The 23372-nt window shown below is 43.5% G+C and overlaps 1 protein-coding gene across 4 annotated transcripts in view; it reads right to left on the reverse strand.

Moving 5' to 3' along the window:
- Positions 1–1803: 1803 nt before the first annotated feature.
- Cbfa2t2 (CBFA2/RUNX1 partner transcriptional co-repressor 2) overlaps positions 1804–23372 on the reverse strand; it is a 94384-nt gene continuing 72815 nt past the window's right edge. For 3 of the 4 annotated variants that reach the window (XM_055602242.1, XM_055602239.1, XM_055602241.1), the window contains 7 exons: positions 22831–23012; positions 20704–20957; positions 18357–18442; positions 15990–16185; positions 11276–11344; positions 7514–7704; positions 1804–6073 (listed from right to left, as the gene is read on the reverse strand). In XM_055602242.1, the coding sequence (XP_055458217.1) occupies positions 5777–6073; positions 7514–7704; positions 11276–11344; positions 15990–16185; positions 18357–18442; positions 20704–20957; positions 22831–23012 (1275 nt within the window). In that variant the 3' untranslated portion in view covers positions 1804–5776. The remainder of the gene's footprint in view (positions 6074–7513; positions 7705–11275; positions 11345–15989; positions 16186–18356; positions 18443–20703; positions 20958–22830; positions 23013–23372) is intronic. The other variant, XM_055602240.1, reaches the window with a different exon arrangement.

A 23372-nucleotide genomic window follows, 5' to 3' on the forward strand; every position in this document is an offset into this window, starting at 1 on the left:
TTCTTTCTTCTTTCTCTTTCTCTCTCTTCTTTAAAGAACAGTTTTACCCTAGCTCCCCAGACTATCAAGTCACAGGTTCTTGGTCATCCAAGCAGTGTCACATATGGGTTTCATCTTTTAGATTAGGCCTTAAGTCAAACCAGGTATCAGTTGGTTTCTGCCTCATGTTCTGTGCCACCATATCTTGCAGGCAGAACACCATTGTAGATCAAAGGGTTTGTGGCTGTGTGGCTGTGTGGCTGTGTTGCTTTGGATAGCATGCAGAGGCCCTTCCTGTGCCAAAGACGATACTGAGAGTAGGGGAGAAGCTCTATGTGGGCATCAGGTCAACTTCTCCCTGTTCAATGAGTTGTGAAGGTGTTCTCTTAAGCAATGCCTTGCCCATCAGTTTGTGGGAGCAACCTGCAGTCTTGGCAATGGCCTGGGTTGCTTAGGGATTCCCATGGGACCCCTTGGCCAACAGTTCAAATTAGATGTAACACAACCCCAGTACTGGAAGTTTCATTTGGCGATGAGCAGTTGGGGTTCTTTCTTCTCCATTACTTAGTGATTTTCTTTAGATGACCTTCACATATGTATATATTTTAGAAAGTTCCTGCAAGGGCTCATTTTGGCTGTTGTCCTTCTACTTGATTCTGTTCCAGCCACTCCATTCATCCATATCAATCCTATTTCCCTTTTCCAACAAGATCTGTCCCCCACCCTGTCCCTTATTGTATACCTAACTTCTGTGGTTCTTCAGATTCAAGTTTGGTTATCCTTGACTTAACAGCTACCCACATACACCACTTGGCTCTCTTATAATCACATTTCACCCTCACAACCCAAGGGGTAGGTAGGCACTGCCAGCATCCCGATTTATAGGAGACATATGCAGTCACATGTTTTGCCCTGGTTCCAATTACTACTTGCTGTCAAGTGTGGAAGGCACTGAAAGTGGGCATCCTTGGGTGGCAGTATCCTAGCTAAAGCTGGGACAGTGATTAAAGGTTTTCCTCGGTTCTACAATGTTCCAAGGCCAAGCCTTGGGGCCTAGATGTCAAAGGAAGGTAGAGAAAGCATGAGAAAAAGGCTAAAACCTGCGCTCTTCTGGAACTTCCTAAATGTACCCAGAAAACACCATCTGAACTCACTCAAGGGATAGAGGCAGCCGCAGAAAAGGCTGAAACGGGCGGGGGGGGGGGGGGGGGGGGCAGTGGCAGCTCTGCAAAGGAAGCAGAAGCAGCATGCCCCGTTTCGTCCTCCAGAGGGCGCCTGAAAACACAATGAGGCTGAATGAAGGCTCAGAAACGTTATACAACCATTAAGTGCGATTAAGCCTTAACATCAGTACAGAAAGGACACAAAAACCTCACAGGCTCAAGTATGTTTATGTTGAAACTTTATACGGAAATAACAGTTACTTGGAAAAAAACCTGTTTTGTTCCCTAGGTATGGGTGAACATTCTCACTGGAGAAAAGCTGAAGGAACTAGGTATCTGTACATTACTGTTGGCACTCAACTGCAGTCAGCATGGTCACCTAGGCCTCCCTGGGACAGGTGGCGGCTCCAACTAGCTTCATAGAGGTTCACCTGCAAACCCTCCAGGACTTGTGTGTTAGAACCTTTCTCCTTAGCAGTCTACCTCTCCTTCCTGCTTGCAAGGATGGTTAGTGCCCCGGTGACCCTTCAGAGACCTGGGGTGGGGGAGGGGAGAGGGTGTGCATGTGCGGTGCATGTCGATGCCCGCAGCAGGCCGCTGAGCATTCACATTATCACCACTGTCCTATTTTGCCCAGGCCTAGTTCAGCTGGAGTCAGAAAAGGAATATAGCATTTTTATTAACTACTTTAAGTAGAACAAACTAAATACATATTTAACAGTTTTGGTTCATTTATACAGTACATTAAATAAGTTATGCACAGAGTTAAGTAACAAAAGTTCCCTATTGAGTCAAATGACAAAAGCACAGAAAAACCAGACCCAAATGCATCCTGCGGGTGGCTTCACATTCATCACCCGCCTCTGCAAACCATGCTTGCAGGCTTGGCTTTCTATTTATTTACATTATTGGTTTTCTGTATGGATGGAGCCTTTGTAGTCTCATCAGGAACTTGGAAAGCCACAGGAGTGGAATGAAGGCCTTATATCAAACAGCCCTTTCAACCATTCACTCAACAACTGTTGCAGCTTCTCCCTGGCCAACTACAAGGCAGGGACTGGGCTGTCCCTGACAGACACCAGCTGCACATGCCTTTTTGGTATAAGCATTGACAGTTTACACTGGGCAGCTGGAGGCCTGACAAGATGGGGTCTGAGTGGGAAGCATCACCTCCCAGGCTGTAGGAGGAGAGATGGTAGGGTGAATCATCACCTCCCACCTTAGCTTCCTCCTGGTTCACACGTGCTCCATCATCTTTGGAAATGGGTGTCAACACGAGGCAGAAGCAGGTAGTCAGCATTTTGGCTTTACAGGAATATACTTGAGTGGGCAGGCTCTGCTAAGCAGCTGCTAGGTCAAGGGTCTCCCACAGCTGGCCAGCTGGCCCACGCTGGCCAGCTCAGTTCCTTCTGGCTTTTCCCACATTTGGTTCAAACATGCCACCACCCAGTTCTCTGCAAATAGCTAACATTCATCAATGCACACTAGCTTAGTCTCCTGAGCCAGAAGCCTGGAAACCTTGGTTTTAGTCCAGTTCTGAAGAAAGCCTCCAAGATGTGTCCTATTTGTAATGGTTTATTCAACCCACAATCCCGTCTGCAGTTTCCAGGACGATGGCCATCTGCTCATTCCTTATGCTCCAGGGAGAATCCACTAACATACACTTGCAGTTCTGTTGAGTCCTTACACACTTGCTGAGATAGTTTCCAGAACCACTCAAAAAAATGTCTTCACCCTCTATGAGAAAGTAATGAGGAGTACCAGGTCACTTCATCTTTTGAGACAGGGCTATACTAAGTAAAATGTAGACTTCCCCTCTGGAAGCTAGAGTTCACATCAAGATGTGAAGCACTTCCTGGAGATCAAATGAGAGGAGTCCATACTGCAGAAGGTAACAGCCTGTATAGACCTGAGGAGGGAAAACAGGTGGTTTCCACACAGATCCATGGCAGCATATGACTTTGGCCTCCAGAAAACGATACTCAGCCCATGTCCTCACCACCACCTGCCTGCATGAGCCAATCTAATGGAGCTGCAGGGACCGTTCAATGTGTCTTTTTGTTAGACAGGTCTCAAACTTGCTATGTAGCTAAGGATGAGCTTAAGATTCTGGTGGTCCTGCTCCCACCTCCCAAATGTTGGAATTATATGTACCACATGGCTGGTTTATGTCATGCTGGAAATCAAATCCAGGCCTTCAGCATGATAGCCACACTACTAAATAAGCCAGGTCCCAACCTAGCTTCACTAAGTCTTCACCATTTGCTAGAGTGAGGAATGGTGCATGTCTCCCACTGTGGCTACCTCTGTCCGGTTTCTGCAATCTTATCTCTCACTTGGCAGAGGATGAAGCCCTGACCATTTTGTTCCCCAAATAGTTACTGCAGAGGCCAGACCTCTGAGCAGCCTGACTCAGCTGTTTCTTCTTTTCTTGGTGTGGATGAGTGGAAACTTTCTGTTCATTCCCAGCCCAGTAATGGGTCATATTAGCAGACTAGAACTGAAGTGTGGGGCCAGGACTCGCATATAATAACCCCAGCTCCTACCTTAGATGCTGCTGGAGAACTAGAGATAGAAACTCCTTAAATCTGAAAAGCAAGTCTTCAGCAGATGCCATTTAAAGGGTGATGCTTACTAGAGGCGAGCCAGTGACAAGTCTGAGAACTGAGCTATACAGTGTGAAGAAGTACTGTCAAGGTCTGTAGACAAACCTGTGAAGGGCACAAAGGCTAAGCAGTCCCCAACAGCACTATAGAAACAATCGGTCAGGGCAACCAACGTAGTCCACGAAAGTAGGCTAGGTCCTGTACCCTTAAACCTTTGCTGTAGAAACTGATTTCCAACCTGGCAAGTAGTAACGTTTTGGTTCCAGCTCTTTATGCCAATTACCTGGTATAGTCAGTCCTGTGGCCACAAGATTGTAACTCTATAGACTCTCTTGTATCTGAGAATATGGGCAAATGCTGTCTAGTATTGACTCTACCTAGTAAAATAATGCTGTCCCCAGTGGCTGGGGTATTAGACTGATAGGAATGGGACCAGGGAGGCCAGGCTGCACTGTCACTATAGTAAGTAGTGGGTCTTGGGTATTCTATGCTGAAATAATATTTTAAAGGTCTAAGTTTCTAATACTGAAAATCCTTGTTAAAATCGGGCAGGGACTCAGTATCATAAAATCAGTCATAATTGTAAGCAAGGACAATATCATCCAGGCTTTTATGGGCCACAGGCTAGTATTCAGACTTCATCATTGTACAAAAGGTGACCACGGCTTCCAAAAGCCAACAGGATCAAGGGCACTGATTCATCCCAACTGACTGTACAGGGCAAGAGGATGCTGGAGGACCCTGAGTGGTAAGGCAAAGTCCTCTGGCAACTAATAACAAACTTCAAAAAATGGCAAGGGAAAAAGGTGTGAGGCAGCAGTTGGCCTGATGAATGGGGTACAGATGATGTTCTATTTAGAGAATCAGGTAATTCGAAAAACTTCTGAAGATGGGAAGAAAAATAGGTCAGGCTCTTCAATACAGTTCCCATACTTCACAGACTCTGAGCTGTGAGGGATGCTATAGCACAGAAAAAGGAGGCTGAGAATGTTCATCTGATAATGAACCCATGAGGTGGCATGATGCCACACAACCAGGTGGGAATACTCCAATCAAGGTCAGGAGCACTGCTCAAAGTGTAGTCTGACAGGTGTCAAAGAGAACCTATGTGCAAGAGACATCCCCGGTGATGCAGACATGCACAGTCTGAGAAAAAAGGAACAAGATGACTGTGTCAAACAGTCAAGCAGTGCCAGAGGGTTCTGCATTTCCAAGATCCACTGAATATTTTAGTTTGGCTAACATGCTCAGAGAAAAGACTCATACAATGGATTCATCCTCTCTCAGACCAATCCATGCGATGGAGATTATTTTTTGCACAAGCAAAATCAAGTGAAACTTTGGAGTATGCGTGTGGGGATGTTCCAAACTATTGAAGCTGCCCAGGTTGGAAAATCTTGTCCAAAATGATCTGGTGCTTGGGAAGACTGACTGAAATTTTTATCATTACTGGACTTTACTGGTGACTTCTATCTTGCATTTCTGAGTATCTTAACAGGTCTGGGCAGCTCAGGAAGGAGTCCTGAATACTGCTTTTCTGTTACCCAAGTCTCTGATAGGCCAATCAGTATCACCTAAGGGTAGACATGGGGCACAAGTAACTGTTTGGAGGCAGAGAGAGGAAGGGCCTCCTCTTCAGCCTGCTACCAGTCTTCAGGCCTCTACTGTTGGACACTGTGGGACACAGGTGCCTGCTGGGGCACTCCTGACAATCTGCTGATGCAAGGAGTCGGAGGGAGCTGGTGGTGTACACTGAGACGGGGATGGGTCATGCCAGCTTTAGCTGGAAGAGAAACATCAGGAAAGCCATGGAGGAGGCAGCTCAAGCAACTTCTGTGTACAGAGAATGACACACTAGTTCTTCCTAGGACACGTGGCAAATCCCAGAGAAGTAGTGGCGTGCCTTTTGATGCTTCCTGACACTTTTCCTGCTGATGACCCAACAGCTATTTGTTCTAATTGCCAGCTCCCTGGCGTAAGCATTCTGCCATGTGGAGTGGTCATCAGGGCAGGTGGAGTCTGTGTGGCTCAGAGTCCGTTGGCATCGATGGCTGTCACAGATGCAGGTGTTGAGGAACGTGAGGTGGTGGCTGAGGTCTTGTCCAGGGCTGGGCTGGGCACACTGCAGTCAGCAGACCTGGCTGAGCCTCGGCCTCCAGGGAGCAGTGGCCGGCTCTGACTGTGAGGACTGTGGCCATGCAGACTCTGGCCACAGAGGCGGTGATGCCGTTCCCAGTCCTTATGTTGGCAGAAGGAACCACAGTAGCGAGCAATATTGCAGCCACTGCACGTCTCACTGGCTTTTCGGCCACAGTTCCAGCAGTTCTGCAAGACACAGGCATCAGTTAGTGGCTGCTGACATCTTGAGGGGCAGGCTCGCCACTGTCACTTGTCATCTGCATGGTAGAGCAAGGGCTGTGGAGCTACGTACGTGTGGATGAGTCCTCTGAGGATGACCTTTAATGATTGATCCTCCTGTTTCTCACCTCCCAAATGCCAATATCATGGGCACAGGTCACCTGGCCCAGATCTCACAACTACCTTCTGAAGACCATACATCCACATTTGAGCTTGAACAAACATTTTCTGTAACTCTCATCTTCACCGTTTTTACTGACAATTTTTCATCTTTTAACAAAGATTTTTAAAGAAATACAGTAAAACTGAGATTTTACTCCAAAGTTATCTTCCTGGAAACTAGGATAAATGAAGAGGGAGGTGGCTGTGCTACTGCTTCCTTTGTCCTCTGTGCCTATTTTCTTCACTGTCATGTCATACAGCAGATGAGCTAAGGGAGACTGTAGTCTGTACTCAAGGGCACTCAAGTGGAGCTCGGAACTTTTTTTTTTTACTACATGTAACATTTACTCAGAGTGGGGCAAATACTCCTGAGCTTAGCTACCACAGAAATTCTGTGGTAGAATTTAAGGGCCGAGCACAGTTTCCTGAGGGCTCACAGAACAGCCATAAAAACAGCAGGACAGTTACTAAACATACAACTTACCATTTCCCCTAGATAGCTGGGAGCAAAGACAACACATTAAAAAAACAAAAAAAACCCCTAATCCTGTCAGTCAGGCCCAGCACTGACTCCTAAGTCCTTTGCTATCTTTGGGAAGAATCAACTAGTGACATGTGAGCTGAACATTCCCAGGACCTACTGGTTAAAGTTTTTTTTTTTTTTTTTTTTAAATTAAATGTTCTAGTATGGTGAAGCTATCAACAACTTAACAACTACCTTCTTGTCTACAAGGACACTAGAATGGCAGAGGCCTATCTCAAAGCCTGGCTATAGTACTAGTTAGGGAAGAAAGACAACTTTCTCTCTTAACTCAGAATGCTTGACCTGAGTATAAAACAGGCCTACTGGCTCCTTCCCAGCATTGTAAGATGGGAAACCTGAGGCCCACACGTGCTAAAGCTAGAATGTCATTCAAAGCCTGGGATCCAGACTTCCTGAGTGCGCATAGCTGGGTATCCATCTCCATGTAACAAGCTTACCACATCATCACTATCATTATCATGTAATGGGACAAACTACTACATGGAAGCTGAAGTGTGTGTTTGATAAAATATAATGAATACAAAAGAATGGTCGAACTGTTCTGACATAACTTAAAGAAAAACAGTCTCTTGGTATTGGCTAAAAATCCCATCATCTAATTCAAGACTGGACTCTTCCTACCCAGCACCTCAGTGACCAACAGTGGGCTCGCCCACCCCTTCAGCCACCCAGCCCAGCCTATAGTCTAGCATAGCTCTGACCTCTGTGGACTCCTCTTGCTCATTGATGACCAGGAAAGCATCTTCTGCAGCCTGCCGTTTGACATCCGCTATGGTTTGCTCCATTCGAGCTCTCTCAGTTGCAATCACTTCAAAGGCTTTTTGTTCTGCCTCAGCTACAGCCTTTTGTACTTCTGACATGGCCTGAATTTTCACCTTATTCACAGCTTCTTCTGGAAGAAAGCAACAGTAAAATAAACTGGCAAAGAAACCTTTTCCCTTCCAACCCACAGCACTGGGAAGTAGAGGAGAGGAGCAGGGGCCAAGGAGGAAAGGTTTGGTAGGTTCTCACTAGATAGCCTAGGCTAGCCTCAAACTTGTCACAATCCTCCTATATCTGCTTCCCAATAGTGAGATTATGGGCGCATGCCAACATACTCAGTTAGCTAGCCACAGTATTTCTAAGAAAAAAATAGTGAAAAGATGTTTAGGGGTGAACATGAAGCAAACACATTATTCATACAAGAGCTCACCCAGTGATGCAACTGTTAGGCATAAACATGGAGGTAGACACTGTGCAAAAGCTGGGAATATAGAGGAAAGTAGACACCATTGTTCTGTATATGATCAAGTATCCCAGTTGCTTTGGTGCCATCTGTCAAAATAAGAGACTATAGTTTCAAGGAGAAATGCTGTCAAATCTACAAGGGTCAAGAAAGTATAAAAAATATTTTTAATATTTTATTTTCTAAAGAAAATGTGAACTTCTAGAGTTGTATACAATGGGAAAAGGCAACTGGGAAACTGGGCATGAAATTAGCTGAGAGATGAGGTTCTGAGTCTGCAAAGCTACTTAGGAGTCAAGGTAGTCTGGGGGTGGTGCTAAAGGACAATGGTGGCTTTACACAATGAAATGGGCACACAAAAAGAGCAGGCAAGTGAGATTATTGAAGTGCCTGGAGGCATCCAGGTACAACCAACCAGGGAGAACTTGGATAAATATGGATTGCTAGGTCAAGGGCCTTAGCAAAAACTGAGTATGAATGTAAAACACTTCCCAAAGTCCACAAGAAAACCTCTAACAGCTTGGCTCTTTCCTGTTCAGCATTAAATGAGACTGTGTTAGAACTTCCTATAGTACAGATCTCACCAGAGGTCAAGGACTCCAGACTTCTCATCTCGGATATCTACACTACCCTTTAACACTTGTTAGGTAGATTTTGGGTGCTTTTTACTCATTCCCCCAGGTATATTTTGCCTCCAGAAATTAAGAGCAAATTAGTTAAAAACAAAAACAGTACTGGGCAGTAGAGGTGCCACTTGGGAGGCAGAGGCAGGCAGAGTTTGAGGCCAGCAAGTTCCAGGTCAGACAGAGCTACCAGACATAAAAAAAGACCAAAACCAAACAAAGTCATAGTTTGGATAGCTATCTTACTAGAGGTTGTCTAGGTCACAGGGAACACCGTAAGGACTTAAGACCTAGATGGCCCAACAACAATTTGGGCACCTACCAGTTAACAAAGGTAGTCTCAAACAGTCAAAGTCATTAGCTCCAAGATTATGTTTATAGCAATCTTTTCCTCTTGGTGTGAGTTTCTACTATTCTACCCATCCCGTCTCCCTTTTTTGAGACAGGGTTTCTCTGTGTAGCCTTGGCTGTCCTGGAATCGCCTTGTAAACCAGCCTGGCCTCAAACTCACAGAAATCCACCTGCCTCTGCCTCCCTGAGTGTTGAGCCACTGTGCCCAGCTCTCCCCTCAACCCCAAATTCCAAAGTAGGATTAAAAATTTTTAAAAAGATTTATTTATTTATTATGTATATAGTATTCTGCCTGCATGTACACCTAAATGCCAGAAGAGGGGGCCAGATCTCATTATAGATGGTTAGGAGCTACCATCCAGTTGCTGGGAATTGAACTCAGGACCAATGGAAGAGAAGCCAGTGCTCTTAACCTCTGAGCCATCTCTCCAGCCATCTACCTCATTTAAAAATCAATATAAGATACATTATTTCTGCTGGGTATGGTAGTGCATTCCTGTGATCCCAGCACTCGGGGAAGCAGACGCAGGTGGCTCTCTGTGAATCTGAGGCCAGCCTGGTTTACAAAGCGAGTCCAGGAAACCCTGTCTCAAAACGCAAACCAACCAAAGAAAGATACATTTTTTTTTTCTCCTCATTTCTAAGAGTATTTCCAAACTGTTCTTAACATACTACTGGTTTTGGCATCAAATTATAAATTAACACGCCTACAGTTCCAGCTACTTTGGAGGTGAGGAAAGAGGATGTTGATTTCAACTTAGGGAAACCATGTCATAAGAAAAGGGGGAAAAAAAGACTGGGATGTAGTACAGGGGAAGACGTATACTCAAAAACCTGCACGTATCCACTATTGGTAACTGTGTGGTGCTAGAGAGACCTAACACAGTACACCTGTGGTCTAACCACAGAGCTAGTCCTAGAATAGTCTTCAGTTAGCCAGAGGCAGGGAAAAAAAAAAAAAAAAAAAAAAAAAAAAAAAAAAAAAAGGCGATGGAGAGATGGAGATGGTTCAGCAGTTAAGATCACTCATGCTCTTGCAGAGAACTTAGGTTTGGTTCCTAGCATTCACACAGTAGCTGATAACCATCTGTAATTCCAGTCCCAGGGGATCTGTGGTGATCTGAACTCAAATGGCCCCCATTTGAATACTTGGTCCCCAGTTAGTGGAACTGTTTGGGATGGATTAGGTGTGGCCTTGAGTGAGTGTGTCACTGGGGGTGGGCTCTGAGGTTTCAAAAGACTCCAGGTTCTCAGTGCTACCTCTTTTTCACTACTTCTGCTTTCAGCTTGAAAGGTAAGCTCTCACTTGTTGCTGCCAACACTGCTTTTGCTCAGCTTTCATGAACTCTAACCCTTTGAAACCACAAGTTAATTAAATGTTTTCTTATATATGTTGCCTTGATCATGTGTTTTATCATAGCAATAGAAAAGTGTCACCAAGACAGGATCCTGGCCTCTTCTGTGTGCATGTGGTACACATACACTAATAATGCAGGCACACACAAACATATACAGAAAATCTGTTTGGGGAACAAGTAAAAGGAAGAGAGGGGTGTTAAAGAGTTGTGCCAAGATCAGAACTAAGAGTGTGGAGATCTATGGAAATACTCAGTAGATATAGTGCTTGTCATATAAATATAAGACATGAACTTGGATCTGTAGAACCCACACAAAACTGGATGTGGAAGCATGCATTTAATAATCCCAGTATTCCTACAGGGAGATGAAAAGTGGAAACAGAATCCCCAGGAGCACCCTGGCCAGGTAGCTGAGTGTTCAGAGCAGGAAACAAGAGCCAGGTTCAAACATGGTAGAAGTCAAGGGATGACTTGACTGAAGATGCCCTCAGAGCTCTACAGTGTGCTACCCAAACACTAAACACTAGAAAAGAAAATCAAAATTAAGTAATATGGTAGCAGTGTGAACACAGTATGATACTAGCAAGGAGACTAGGCAGAAATAAATTCAACTTCTGTCAAAATGGAGAAAGGGCTAGGTACTTCATGCTTCACTGGAAGCCAGCAAAAGAGCATGGAAAGTCTAGAGGGATCCATTCCAAACTTGTGACCTGCCAGCGATCAGATAGGTAGTTTGGCCCGGGGGATGTACAGATTAGGAAGAGGGAGAATAGGAGAAGGCAACATCCCATGAGGAGGACATTATGGACAACTGAAAGGCTAGTTACAAACCTTTCCCTAATATATGGGTTCCCATCTTGTATAAACTAGTGAGTACAGACAGTCTATCAGCAGACAGATACACACCTGTTTTCTTCCAAAACTCTACAGGTACATATCCTGTTCCTGGCCTACTGGTGAATTCCCGCTGAGAATCTACACAGAGAGATAAAGAACAAGGTGTCAGAAGCTGTCTTTAATCAGTATTCAAAACCCAAATTCTCAAATATGCTAGGCAATATAATCCCTAGCCCTGACATTAAATTTCTTTTGACCAGACTTGTTTTACTGCCTCGATCCAATCATGTGTGCTTGCTTAATGCAAAACATATTCAGAACAAGAGCTAGCTTCAGATTATGAAAGAGTATACTCAAGTTTATATCTAAGTATGTGCGCATGGTGCATCTAACTTTTTTTTTTTTGTGGTGTTGGGGATCAAACCTAGGACCCTGTTCATAAGCAAGTGCTCTACCAGTGGGATATCATATACATGTATTCAGTGTATCTTGGCTAGGGATAAGGCCCCAGGCTCCTTTCACTTTTGTTACTTTTAGATAGAGTGTCCCTATGTCATTCATGCTCTCTTTGAATTTTGTAGCTCAGGCAAGTCTTGAACTCATCCTCTTGTTTCTGCATCTTGAGTAGCTGGGATTATAGGCCTGTGCCAACAAATTAGGCTTGAAAACATCAAAGCGAAAAACCAAGGAAACACTCTTTAAATATGAAATTATAAAAATTTTGTAAGACAACACTAATTTGTTAGTGAGCCTAAAATAAAAGTTATGAGAAAAACGGGGATGAGAAAGCATTTCTACAATATCATCTTTCTGTGTTATATGATCTGGGACTTTTTAGGGTTGGGGATAAAGTTTCAGGATGCCACAATTCAGGAGGGCTTCAAACTAAAACAAATTCTCCTGCCTCAGCTTCCAAGGTGCTTTCACATGACCTTTACATAAGGCAATCACTTGTAAAATAGCATTTAAGTGGGCATGGTGCACACTTTTAACCCTGTGGGAAGGAGGCAGAGGCAGGCAGATCAATTTGAGGTTGAAGGCAGCCTGGTTTACATAACTAGTTCCAGACTAGCCAGGGCTATACAGCAGGACCTGTCTCAAAAACAAAACAAACAAAAAAAGCACTTAAAAAACTGCCTGGTCTACATAGCAAGTTCTAAGTCAACTAGGGCTTTACAGTGAGACCCTGTCACATATACAAAAAATGATAGAGAGATGGCTCACTGGGTAACTGCTTGCTATGAAGTTTGATAAACGGAGACTACTGGAGCCCAAATAAAGGAGAAGGAAAGAATCAACTCCCAAAATTTGTCCCCTGACCACCACAGGTACACGATGGCACATGTACCCACACACACCAGGCAGACATATAAGCATGAACACACATGATTTTTAAAATAACAAAGCATAACAAAATTTTTAAAACTTTTTTTTTTTGAGACAAGATCTATACAGCTCTGAATTCCTAGCCTCTCCATGCAGACTAGGCAGTTCTCTGCCTCCAGAGTTGGGATTAAAGTCATGCACCACCATGCCAGTAAAAGACTTTTTTTCCTTAAAAGATTTATACTTGGGGGCTGGAGAGATGGCTCAATGGTTAAAGGCACTGGCTGCCCTTCAAAAGGTTGTGAGTTCAATTCTCAGCAAACACATGGTGGCTCATAACCATCTATAATGTGATCTGATGGCCCCTTCTGGCATTCAGGTGTACATGCAGATATACAGAAAAGGTAAATAAAGCTAAAAAAAAAAAAAAAAAAAAAAATTTATACTTGATTTTCATTGTGTAGGGGTTTGAGTCTGCCCAGGGCAGGTGCCTGCTTATGCGAGATTCACTGAGGCTGAAGTTACAGGTGGTTCTGAGTCACCTGAAGTCCTACCCTCTGGAAGAGCAGTCAGTGTTCTTAACTGCTGAGCCATCTCTTTCTCGCCACTCCGCCCCCCCACCCCTTGGTTTTTCAGGACGGAGTTTCTCTATGCAACAGTCATGGCTGTCCTGACACTATGTAGATCAGTCTGGCCTTGAACACATATAGATCTGCCTGTCTCTGCCTCGAGTGGTGGGGTTAAAGGCAAGTACCTCCATGCCTGGCACTGAGCTGTATCTATTTAGCTCCAACTCTACCATGTTTTCCCTTCTCTCACTACCTACCCTTCCTTTTAGCCCAGGCTAGCACTGAACGTCTGAAACTCTTGTCTCTACCTACCAAATACTGGAATCACAGGTGTGTGCTAAGACCACATCAAGTTTATGTGGTGCTACGGATTAAACCCAGGGCTTAGTGCATGTTAAGTAAACACTACAACTACACTATATCCCAGACAAATGATAAATTTAAATGTTCTCAAAATCTTAGTAGGAACACTGGGATCCACAAAGCAGTAAACCTAGAGTGTCTAGAATTTGTCATACAAATTGTCTTCATTTTGAGGTGCTGGTAAGGATTTTGACAGATCACAGAAACAACTGTCCCAGGCACGTTAGACAAAATGGTCATCCTAGGTAGACTCTCAAGTTAAAGATTTGTACAGAGCAACAGAAGACAGCAGCGTTTTGGCGACTGCTGTTAGCTTGCACTCTGCCTCCTCAGCTGTACACATGCACACTCCGCGATGGAACACATATGGCAACTGCAGAGGATGAACATCAGGAAAGGGTCTCTAAGTTGTTGCAGGGACTATCAGTAAGGAAATTAATTAGCCTTGCCTGTTTTTTGAAGTTTTTAATCAAAGGTATGTGCACGCGTGCCTGTGTAAGTTGTTTTGTTTCTTCATATAACAGATTACCAGATATCCCACATAAAATGGTGCAATTGATGGCCAGCTCAAGAGCCAGGCCTATCAATAAGGAGGTAGAGTGGCAGCCCTTAGCTATTTAGGATAGGACACAAATTATTAATGCTGGCATTTCTTCTAAATTTTCTTCCAGTCCTTTTGAGACTAACAGCTGTCTTGCATGGAAAATGCTAGCACTGTCATAAGAAGAAATTCATTCTCCTTGATGAACATTTGGGAACTTTAAGTGGGTGGGTGGAGAAGAGTGTGATCACAGATGGCCTGTCATTCAGCTGTGCCTTTGGATAGGGCATTTTTTTCAGCTTCTGGGGGAAAGTGAAGAAACATTCTGGGGGATAACTCTGGCTCACTAGCTGTATCCTGCTCCTCTCTGCTGCTTCTAGACAAATAACCAGCTTTGCCTAAGCTAATCTTTTGAAGCAGCCAATGGAGGGTAATTGGGGAAAGGAAGCAAAATGGGTAAATACCTCCAAGAAGGAACATGGTGAGCACAGCCACACCTAGTGATGTGACACACATAGTCAGTACTTTTCTCTCTTACTGATTGTTTGTACTGCTGGGCTGAACCCAGGTCACACTGCTCAAGCTGGGCAAGGGTTCATCATTAAGCTACACCCAGCCACGAGTTTCGATATCACCCATTGTTTCTGGCTACTAACATCCTTCTACATAGGAGCTGACATCTCTCCTCCTCAAGGTATGCAAACAAGCTCTTGTTCTTGCCTTCACCCCTACCAAATCTTTCTAAATTGGGACTGGCCGCAACAAAATCATAGGATTTGCTGGGGGTGGTTGTTCACCCCGTGATCTCAGCAGTGGCAGAGCTGAAGCAAGTTTGGGATTAGCCTGGGCTACAGAATGAGAACCTGTCTTAAAAACCAATCCAGAAAATAAACAATAAACCCAAAACAACAATAACAAAACTGTTTGAATGTACCCTTGTCCGATAATATACGACAGGGGGTCCTGACCCATCACCTGGAGAAGGAATTCTGCAGAATAACAAAAAACACTGATGCACACAGGACAGCCTTGATTTCCCCATCTAGTCTATAGCAATTCAACTGCAAGGAGACAAAAGGCACAGGATCCAGAAGGCTGGAGCTAACATGTGCATTCTCCAGTGTGGCAGGTCCAGCAAGTCAGGATTCCTTTCCCCAGACCTTGTGCTTTGTGTCTCTTCATGTGTGTCCTTATTATTATTGTTGTTGTTTTTGGTTTTTCGAGATAGGGTTTCTCTTGTAGTCCTGGCTGTCCTCAAACTCTCAGAGATCCACCGGCCTCTGCCTCCCGAGTGCTGGGAACAAAGGTGTGTGCCGCCACATCTAGCTTTGTGTGTACCTTTACAAATAGATAAGCTTGCTTCCCTGGGTCTGTGAGCAGCTAGCTTTATGTGTACCCTTTACAAATAGATAAGCTTGCTTCCCTGGGTCTGTGAGCAGCTTGAGTAAATAAATCAAACCTTATGGAGGGATTTATGGTAAGGACAGTCGATATCCAGCAGGTCAGAACATGAATAAAAGAACCTGGGGCTTATGACTCACATCTAACATGGAGGGGAGTCAGGAGGATGACTCAATAGGTAAAAGGCCTTTGCAGCAGAGGCTGAAGACCAGAGTTTAATTGCTCAATCTCTGAAACCCACATAATGTGTGAAGAATATTGAATCATTAAGTTGTTCTCTAACCTATGTACACTGTAGGTCAACGTAAAAAAAAGTAAATATAAATAAAGGGCATGGTGGAAGGAAATAACCACTCCCTCTACAAGCATCTCCCCACCCCCACACTAAATAAATGTAGTTGGGCATGGTGGTCACACCTTTGCTCCTAGCACTTGGGAGGTAGGAAGAGTGAGTCCAATTTAAGATACACAGTAAAAGTCTCAAAAGCCAAACCAATTGAACACTACAGAACAAACAGAAACAATAAGCTCGGTTTCAGGCAGAGTGAAAGCTGCTCTTTCCAGGCTCCCTATGTTTCCTTACCATTGCTGAGAGAATCTGTACTCCCAGGGCTGTGCTGCCTAGAAACCAGCTCAGTCCCAGTTTTCCTTAACTCTGTGTTTTCGTTAAACCGCCTTTTCCAATAGTTGAGTTCTTCACGATCAGATTCCTGACAGCGCCTCAGAACTGCCATGGAGCGCCTCGTTTTCTCTACCATTTCCATAATGCAATTCAGGGCCTGAACCAGAGAGAAGTGAGGCAGAGATAAGAAATTTAAACCAGGAACAATGAAAATCAAGGATGGGTAAACAACTAGAAGAAAGGGGAAAAAAGGCTCACAGATTTTACAACCGTAGGAATAAAGTTTACATTTGAAAGTCATTCTTATACTGTGTTTTGTTTAAGCTAGATTTATGAATGTTTTGTCTGCACAAACCTATGTGCCTATGTGTGTGCCTGGTGCCCTCACAGGTCAGAGGAGGAAGAGGATCCCCTGGAACTAGAGTTCCTAATGGTTGTCAGCAGCCATGTGGATGCTGAGAAGCAAACCTGGGTCTTCTACAGGAGCAGCAAGTGTTTTTAAGCACCAAGTCACCTCTCCAGCCCCTCTTATACCTTGTTATTTTGTATACAAAGCTATCATTTCCTAGTCATAGAGACACTAGTTCCAAATCCTCTAGAACCACTCAAAGTCACAAGTACTCCAATTCCCTTACATAAAATGAGTAGCATTCGCACAACCCATGCACATCTATCCACATATTTAAATCACTTCTAGATTATAGTACCTAATGATTTAAAAAAAAAACAAACCAACAAGGGGCCAGCAAAATGGGTCAGCAGGTAGGGGTACTTGCTGCCCTCTGGAGCCCACAGGATGGAGGAAAGAAATGTCTCCTGAACCAACCCATGTGACACAACGTACCATCATACATACAAACAGACACAAAACATGCCTTTTTTTTTTTTTTTTTTTTTTTTTTTTTAAAGAAATGAGCAAACAAAAACCTGCTGTCTGTAAGTTAAGATGGCTCAGTGAGTAAAGGAATTTCTCAGCAAGCCTGAGTACCTGGTAATGTTAGATAAGCTAGATGTTTTTATAATGATGCAGGCTGTTCCGTGCTTACAGGAACTTGCTGCTCAGAGGAAGGAGCCTGGTTCAGCTCCCATCAAAATTCATCAGGTAGTGTGTAACTGCCTATAACTTCAGATCTGACACCCTCTTCTGGCTTCTGACAACACACATACACACACACACACACACACACACACACACACACACACACACACACCACACTACCTGTGGTTAGGATCAGGGTCAAATGATGACAATGTCTGAGGTAAGGACCAGGATCAGTTATCACTCAAAGATGGGCCACAACATGCAATTTTAAAGTAGGCACTACCCATTTTTCAGGCAGAAGGGACGCTCTATTCTGATGGGAACAAGAACACAAGGATATAGTCTGTACTAGCATGCTAATTCTTATTTGAATTTGTTTAACTCTATGCACCACATCCTATGAGAAATAATTTATGTACTATTACAAATCATGCTAGTTTTTTTTTTTTTTTTTAAAGAGAAAGATTACACTATTTTAGTATGTGTATGTTTTTGTGTGTGTTTGCTTGTGCACAACCTATGGCCCATGAGTGGAAGTGAGAGGACAACTTTAAGAATTGGTTCTTTCCCTCCACAATGTAGGTCTCAAGTGCCTTTGCCCACTGAGCTATCTCATTGAACTTTTTTTTTTTTTTTTTTTTTTTTTTAAGGAGAAAAAAATCTAGGCTAAAAGAGCTAAAGTAAGTCACCCAGCTCACAAAGGCAATAAGCAGAAAAGCAGAAACTTTTGCTTTAACTAACATTACTTGACTACTTGGTTTAGGAACTGTCAAAATCCGCCCACCACCAAGATTTGGGAGTGACTTTGAAGTCCTTCACCTCAACAAGTGGTGAATAAACCAACTTCTGTTAAATAGTCATGTTCATTTCAAGCACACATGAACTACTGGTACCATTAAGAATTAAGAGTTTCCAAAGCTACACAGAAAACCCTGTCTTGAAAAGCTGAGAGAAAGAAAGAGAATAATTAGGCACTGGATGCAGTAGTGCAAGCTTGAATAAGAAAGTAAAAACAAAAAGGTTGGCAAATGGTTCAGTATGTAAAGGGTGCTTGCTGCCAAGCCAGATGACCAAACAGCTGTCCTCTTACTCTCCACAGGCATGCCATGGCAGGTACACAAATGTGCATGCACGTAAGCACACGACACATACAAATACACACCAAACATACACACCAGCACACATCAAACCCACAAACCACCAAAACAAACAGAATTAGTGAAACAAACCATAAAGCTTTAAAAGTAAAAAGGACTTGGGGAAATTAAACATTCTGGGATTCTTACATGGTCAAGATGTTTCCATTCATCAGCCCATTCCCTTTCTGTCAAACGGTGGTCTACCAGCTCATCTTGATAACCTCCATTGAGACCTATTAGAAACAAGGTATTACATTTAAAGAATAGAGAAGAGCCCAGTGGTGCTGGTGGTGGCAGCACACACTTTTAATCCCAGCACTTAGGAGGAAGAGGCAGGTAGATCTCTTGCATTTGAGGCTGGTCTGGTCTACAAGGCGAATTCTGTGTAGCCAAGGCTACACAGAAAAATCCTGTCTTAAAATAAATAAACAAATTCTATCAAGTATACACGTAGATGTGTCAACTTAGAGCACACTAATGGAACGAATTACCACAAAATGACACAGCCAATAATACTGACCAATAAAAAGTTAGTATTCAGATCAATTAACTCCAGGGACTGAAGTACATATAGTTCAGTGGTAGAATGCTTAACTAGTATTACGCCCATGTGTTCCATTCCCAGTATTTTTGTGGGAATGTCTCCCACATGCTTAACAATTCCCTAGTAAAGACAAATATTGCAAAAGAAAAACAATCACAAGACCCAAAAGGTTAGATTGTTAGATTTTACTTGTATTTCTAATAATTTTAGGAAAAACTATATTTACATCTGAAAGTATACCTTGAAAAACTGTTGGTCACTTACCACAATGAATCCTTCAGGCTCATCAAAAAATGTCTATTTTCCCTAAACCTATGTGGAAATGTCTGCTCTATACTATTCTCATTCATCAAACCACCATGTGGCCCTCCTTCAATTGAATTAATAAGTGCACTTTCATTTACACCTCTAAAATTAAGTCTACGGAAAAGGAAGTATGGATAGTTCATAAGCATGAAGACAGCAAATCTTCTAAGTAGTCAGGGGTTATGTCCTTTTCCTTTGTTCACGTAATATTTCATATCCAGCATTCTGGAAGATAAAACACCAGAATCACTCTGTTGAGTGGGTTTTGTGGCAGCTTGAAAAAGAAGGGGCTTCACAGGCTCACGTATTTGAATGCTTAGTCACCAGAGAATGGCACCATTGCAAAGGATTAGGAGGTGTGGCCTTGTTAGAGAAAGATGTCACCGTGGGTGGGCTTTGATGTTTCAAAAATCCAAGTTAGGTCCAGTGGTCTGTCTTTTTTTAAATTATTATTAAAATTTATTTATTTTTATGTACATTTGGTATTTGGCCTACATATATGTCTGTGTGAGGGAGTCTGATCCACTGGAATTTGAGTGACAGACCAGACAGTTGTGAACTGCCATGTGGGTGCTGGGAATTGAACCAGGGTCCTCTGGAAGAACAGCCAATGCTCTTAACCACTAGCATCTCTCCAGCCCCCCAGTGGTCTGTCTTAATGCTGACTTTGTATCTGTATACAGACCTCTTCAGCACGTTTGCCTGCCTGCTGCCATGATTTCTGCCATGCTGACAATGGACTAAACCTCTAAAATTAAAAGCAAGCTCCAATCAAATGCTTTCTTTTATAAGAGTTGCTGTGGTCAAGGTATCTCTTCACAGCAACAGAGCACTAAAACTGTGCTGTAACACACATCTATAACTCTACTACATGCAAAGTAAAGGCAGAAAAAGTAGAGTTTCCTTTACCCTTGAGCTGTACTCCAAACCCTCTACTTCTCATTGCTATCTTCTAATAAAGCTATACCTAAGTACTAGGACATTTTATTGTCAATACTTTTTTTTTAATACATTGCATAGACTAACCCTAAAGTTATGGACCTAAGATAGGCTATAGTATGTGTAGATTTCGTTTTAGAGGAGTAAAGGAAAATGTTCTTATTGATTCAATTGGGGAGAGCCACATGATGGTTTGATGAATGGGAAGAGTAGAGGGCAGACATTTCCACATAGGTCTAGGGAAAACAGACATTTTTGATGAGCTTGCGGGATTAATAATGGTCATGGTAGGTGACCAACCGTTTTGCAAAGTACATTTTCAGATGTAAATAGTTTCCCTAAAATTGTTAGGGAATACATGTAAAATCTAACAAAATACAGTTATACCTAGCTTTTACCATTCTTCTAATAGGCAAAAACTGTTTATGAAGAGAAGAAAAAAATGGCAAGCCTGCCCTCCCACCACTTTAAAGATTTATTCATTTATTTTATGAGTGCTCTATCTGCCTGTATACCTACATGCCAGAACAGTGCATCAGATCCCATTACAGATGGTTGTGAGCTACCATGTAGTTGCTGGGAATTGAACTCAGGATCTCTGGAAGAGCAGTGTTCTTAACCACTGAGCCAGCTTTCCAGGATCAGCCTAGTTCTTAAAAATAATTTAATATTATTAATTTCCTCCAGATTAAAGCGATCACTTACTAAGATTGTGGTGCCTCTCACGAACTTCTCGGTGTTCCAGCATCTTGTTTGGCTCCCGATACAGGTGAGAAGTTGCAATGTCTTCTAAAGTATAGTGCTGAAGAGGTGGTGGAGTAGGATGGAACTGGCCCCCAGGATTCATGAGGGGAACAGTGAGGGCAGGACTGTGCCGGGGAGCAGGGCTGATAGTACACACTCTCTTGGCAGGTGGTTCAGGAGGAACTGGATCTCTTTCAAAGTTATTCTCTTCCCTCCTGTAGAAGAATCAGAAGTGCTTACAGAGCCTGTCACGAAGTGGTCATGTTAATACCCCTACCAAGTTTCAGGACAGTTGCTTCTTCCCAGCCACTCACCTCCCTGGGAAACCTGACCTTCAGATGCTCTGGAAGCTGCAACCCTCTTGAGCACTATGTTTTGTTCTACTCACTTCCAAAGAAAGAAGACTGTGAAATGGTTACTTTGGGTGCTGCAGCCCACATAGTAAAGCACATGCTTCATACTGTTACACTCCTAACCCCTCAGCTCTTGTACCAGGATGTTACCCAGGCTGCCTTTAGCCAAACTCCAGAGATCTGACTTTAGAGCCTCTGCTGTAGCTGTGACTTCTGGCTCCCGTACCCATCTCAGGAAACATTTAACAAGAGGTGTGAACAGAAATGTCCTTAGGAGTCAGGCACAGTTTGCAAATGCTTCTTTATTCCATTATAAAGAAAGAGAGGTCAAATTCACCCACAACTAGGCAGAACCATATAATCATGACACAGGAAAGGCGAAAGTAAATGGGACAAGGATTGACAAAGTTTAGGAATACTGAAAGTCAAATTTGTCAATATGGAGGTGAGCTGCTGGGAAGAAAGCTGCCTCTGTGACTTGTATTAAGTCAGCTCAGCTTCAACTGTAATAAGCTTTCAGGCACTACTGTGGCAGCCATTTTATCCTGCTTCCCGACATGCTAGTCCTAAAAATCCTTACAGTCTTCCAAGTGCTAGTCTAGAAAGCTGACTGGAAGCTGGCGGCTCCTAGGTAGCATCAAGACTGGGGCTAGGCATGGAAAGGACAAAGGCAGAATTATATTAACCACCCTACGGAGGGGAGGTGACCTGAAGCCTAAGTTGACGATGAGTTAGCTGACAATATCACCAATCAAATCTATGTAATGAAGCTTCTAGGAAAAACAAAACAGCAACAACAACAATGAATTTCTGAAGGGCTGAATATGTGGCATCTTCTTGGTGATGGTGGGACAACTACCAGGAGAGGACAGATCCACTCCACACCCCAACACCACCCTGTGCCTTGTCTTTCACCTACTGTTCACCAGTATCCTGTAAACATACCCCTAATCATAAGCCAGCTAATGTTCCTCAGTTCTGTGAAACACCAAATACACAAATCTGAGGAAGTTATAAAAAGCCCAATTTGGCCCAGCAGTGGTGGCATATGCCTTTAATCCCAGCACTCAGGAGGATGAGGCAGGCTGATCTCTGTGAGTTTGAGGCCAGCCTGTTCTACAAAATAAGTTTAAGGACAGCCAGGGCTACTACATACGGAGAAACCCTGTCTCAACCCCCTCCCCCCCCCCAAAAAAAAGAAGACCAATTTGGAGACTATCATTCAGAAACCGCCAAGAACAAAGGAACAAAGCAAAGGGCACAGTTGTTAACCAGACAGTATTCACAATCACAGCCTGAGACTCGTCAATGGCTTAAGGGAGAGGACAATTCTGGAAGCTGAGTCTTTAACCTGCAGAGTCAGCTCTAGCTCCAGGTAGCGAACAATTGTAAAGAACCATTGCAATGGCTGCTTACCAGATATGAGGGCCACACACACACACACACGGTAAATTTTTTTTTTTTTTTTTTTTTTTTTGCAGGTGTCTGAGTGATAAAGAAGGAGCTTCGTGTTCTTCAACTTCTGGAGCAGTGGATCTGTCTAAGCTCTAGAGCAGAGCTCCTCAACAGCAATGTGTGGTTATCAGAAGAGTTGTTGGGACAAAGAAAAACTAACCTTGGGACAGCTAAGACAGTATGTGCTGTATTAGTATCTGCTATAACCCAACAACCAAACTCTCTTTTTTTAAAAGCAGAGTGGCTCCAGAAAAACAGAACAGATCTATTCTTTGCTCACCTTTCTGGACTGGGCCTCTTTCCATTTCCGTGAACCTCCATAAGCAGTTCAGAAGAGTCAGCAGGAGATGCGATACTGGTGTTGAGCAGAAGGTGCTCGTGCTGAGCCAGGTACTGGGATGGGGTCTGCTTGGCAGCCCGGGCGCAGTGCAGCAGTTCTCGCTGCAGCAGAGGCAGGTTGGCCTTGAAAAGAAAAGAGGCAGTCTGCTGAGCCCTACCTACAGAGACTAACATCTCAATGACCAAAAAGCCCTCTTTGCTTTCTCCAACGCTCACAAGTAAGTGACAACCAAGTAGTAAGGGGGCATTTTTATTTGCATTACTGGTTGGTCTGTTTCTTCCTCTAAGAAGACAGGGTTTTCCTACGTAGCTTTGGCTGTCCTGGAACTTGCTCTGTACACCAGGCTGGCCTCATTATGCCTCTGGCTCCAGAGTGCGGGGATTAAAGGCATATGCCACCACCCACCAGCTGACAAACTTTGTTTGTTTGTTTTGGTTTTTTGAGACACGGTTTCTTTGTGTAGCCTTGGCTAACCTGGACTC

Source organism: Psammomys obesus, unplaced genomic scaffold (assembly GCF_907164565.1).
Source record: "Psammomys obesus unplaced genomic scaffold, mPsaObe1.curated_primary_1811, whole genome shotgun sequence".
Taxonomy (NCBI): Eukaryota; Metazoa; Chordata; class Mammalia; order Rodentia; family Muridae; genus Psammomys; species Psammomys obesus.